Source organism: Echinops telfairi, unplaced genomic scaffold (genome assembly GCF_000313985.2).
Source record: "Echinops telfairi isolate 266 unplaced genomic scaffold, ASM31398v2 ScPeMD7_70;HRSCAF=299, whole genome shotgun sequence".
Lineage (NCBI taxonomy): Eukaryota > Metazoa > Chordata > Mammalia > Afrosoricida > Tenrecidae > Echinops > Echinops telfairi.
The window spans coordinates 14,418,530-14,421,874 of NW_022103968.1; the positions used below are offsets into that span (position 1 = coordinate 14,418,530).

Here is a 3,345-nt window from a genome sequence, read left to right on the forward strand (position 1 = left end):
AAAGATTTCTCCTCGAGCTGGTGCTCTGAACTTGAACTTCTAGCCTTCTGAACTGTGAGAAAATAAAATGAAGAAGAAGAAAATTAGGTCAGGTCACAATTATTTAAAGTTGATACCTATGTGATAAACTTACCACATTACACTTAGGTTAAATTATATGTATGTTTCATTTGTATTAAGAAAATCAACATTTACTGTTTTTTTATTAATCTTTTTATTGGGGTGGGTGTGTCTTACAAATATTATGACAATCCATCATTCAATTGTATTAAGTACACTTGTACGTATGTTGCCATCAACATTTCCAAAATATTTTCTTTCTACTTGAGCCCTTGCTATCAGCTCCTCTTTTTCCTCCCTCCCTCCCCCAACTTCCCATGCTTGTGAATCCTTATCAATTACATATTGTGGTTATTCCGTGTCTTACACTGTTCATTGTCTCTATTCACCCACATTTCTGTCCCCTTGTGGGGTGGGTTATATATCCAACTTTGTGATGGGTTCCCTCTTTCTCCCCCTCCCCGCCCCCGCCCACTTAAGTCCACCTAGCAAAATGGCAAGTTAAGTAAAACTTTTTTTTTTTATTTCAAAAACCTTCTTGAAGGCACCAGATGGCTAAAGAGATGGTTAGCACAGGCACCAGGGCCTCTGTCCCAGAGCATCTGCTGAGCTCAAAGCTGCAAGTGCCACCTAGCGGCTAAAAGACTGGATGGTGTTAGGCAGGGTTTCTTCTGAGCCACAGAAACAGAAAGTAGAACCCAAGGCCGTCACAGGAAAGGCCTGAATGACAGGCATAAAAGTGAACTCGAAAAGTCAGGCAGGCCCTTGGGGAAAGGCACTGCGGCTCAGGTGTGAACCCAACACCTGAGGCAGTGGGCGATGGGTTGCTACCGTCCTTAGGCGCCCTCTGTAGGGAGAGGCTGTGGGGTATGTGCGAGCACAGTGCTTTACACGTTACAACCACAGCAGCAGCCTTAAGACAGGACACGGAATTGGTTAGCCAAGGAGGGTCTAGCAGGGAAGTGTCTGTCTCTAACCAAAATGTCAGCAGTTCAAACCACACTGGAAAGATTTCGTTGCAATCAACGCAACAGCCCTGAGTTTGGCTTTGGTTATCCTGAATATATAAAGAACCCTGACACATCAACAACAGAACACCCAATGAGACACTTTAAAAACAGGTGCAGCGTTCTCACTCCAGCAGCACATACAAAAAGTTTCATGGAAACATGTTGTTCTCTTTTCATTCTGCTTTCCCGCAAACCGTCTGAAGCTCCCTCTTCTACTTAAAAAATAAATAAAAAGGAACGAACCAAAGGACTTGAGTCCACATTTGTCCATGGGAGAAATACAGCCAACAGGCTGGTGAGAGCAGGCTCACTCTCAGTACTCACCTCAGGACAGCGAGCAGGGGTGCATAGATGGAATCTCCGTCATAAACATACATATGATCCCAGCTACATTCTGTAGCAAAGTGATTGAATCTTAATCTTAACACTGCATTTGGACTGTAAAAAAGGTCAAAATGGTTAAGATTTCACAGTATTCAAAGCACAGTCTGGACTTATCCATATTTTATCAAAGCTCCATGCACAGTAAAATTTTCTGTGAGTCCTTAAATCACCAGCATAAATGATGAGTGAGCAGTCATCTTTAATTTGGAACACCGACATACAACTTCAGTTCCATTAGGGCCATATGTATGCTTCGCTGCTTTCTAAAAATTTAGTCCATGGGAAATATTCTAGATCCGGATCAAGGTGTATAAGCGGTGTACAGTATTGAAACTTATTCTACAGTACATAAAAAATGAGTGCATCTTATTATAGGTAAATACACTTGAATATAGTGTAAAAAACACAGCCCTTACTCTGTTTTTTATAGAATCCTCAACAGGCAACACTAGTGAGGCCCTCAATGTGATATCTTATGGCCAAATTAACAAACTGCGATTGAAAGTACACAACAGAGAATTAATAGCTTTCAAGTGTGTATGACTTGTTCTACAGTCATAAAAGAATGATTTTCCACATATTATGAAATAGATAAAAAAGAATGGATGATTTAGTCACATATGCTTAAATGGGTAAATTCCATTTTAAGCCCTCCAAAAACTCACTGCCATTGAGTCGATGCCGACTCAGAGCGACCATAAAAGACAGTGTAGAACTACCCCTCTGAGTTTCCAAGATTCTACCTCGTTACAGGAGCAGAAAGCCTCATCTTTCGCCTGAGGAGCAGCTGGTGGTTTCAAAGTACCGACCTCACAGTTAGCGACCGGATGCAACATCCACTATGCCACCAGGGCTCCTTAAAAGTTATAAATCCCGTGCAAAAAATGTATAACTTGCTAATAATAATAAATTAAATAAACTATATAATGTTATTATATGTTAATGCTTTAATGATGATCGTAACATCTTTTTTATCATTCCATGATAAAATGAATTAATCCAACATAAAACGTATACTTACTAGCCTTCAATTAGCCATGTACATTTCGTTTTATACTTATAGTTAATTGGACCATCTGTTAAGTATCCAGAAGGTTCTGTTAACCTAGAAGAAAGTAAAAATCATGAAAATAATTAACTGAAAGCAATTTTAAGACATACAGCACCATAAAAAAAATTAAACCATTAAACTGAAGGAATGGGATGTTATCAATTACCAAAAAGGAGGTTTTCTTTTCAATGTAGGGAAATTTCAAAGTTACTATTTCCATCTCTAATTTGCAAAAGCATCTTATTTTGGTTTTCATGAGACCTGAATATATATATGAATATTAGATTTTACAGAGAGGAAAATTACACAGAAAGATTAAATATTGTACTAATGGGTTCAATGTTGGTGCCAGACAAATTAAGTTCAACTTCATTTGCACAAAAATTACAATGAGGCAAAAGGAGGAGAGTCGAATGCACTTTGCAAGACACAGAGCTACAGAGTAGGGACACTGTAATGTGAGTCCCACGGTGGGAGTTACAGTGTTACATATATTACTCTTCATCCGCCAGAGTTGATAAGGCGGCTGTCACCAGTCTCTACAAAATCTGCTACCTATTTGCACTACTACTTCCTAGATTGCTCCATCTATTTATATATATATTAGGAGCCCTGGTGGCGTAGTGGTTATGCACTGGGCTGTTCATCACAAGGGCAGCCGTTCGAAACCACTAGCCGTACAATGGAGAACAACGCAGCTTTCTATTCCTATAAAGAGTTACAGTCTCAGAAACCACAGGGTGTAGCAAAGAGGAAGTGCTGAAATCCTGGTGGGGACTGAGCATGATAGTGGGACAGGAGGAGAATCAAGGGAAATAGAGGAAAGAGCTGGGAGGCAAA

The 3,345-nt window shown here is 39.8% G+C and overlaps 1 protein-coding gene across 1 annotated transcript in view; it reads right to left on the reverse strand.

Annotated features, from left to right (window-relative positions):
* ATRNL1 (attractin like 1) overlaps positions 1 to 3,345 on the reverse strand; it is a gene marked incomplete at its 5' end in the record, with an annotated part of 662,506 nt that overhangs the window by 623,567 nt on the left and 35,594 nt on the right. Inside the window, 2 exons of the mRNA XM_004700917.2 lie at positions 1,395 to 1,508; positions 2,476 to 2,559. Of these exons, the coding sequence (XP_004700974.2) occupies positions 1,395 to 1,508; positions 2,476 to 2,559 (198 nt within the window). The remainder of the gene's footprint in view (positions 1 to 1,394; positions 1,509 to 2,475; positions 2,560 to 3,345) is intronic.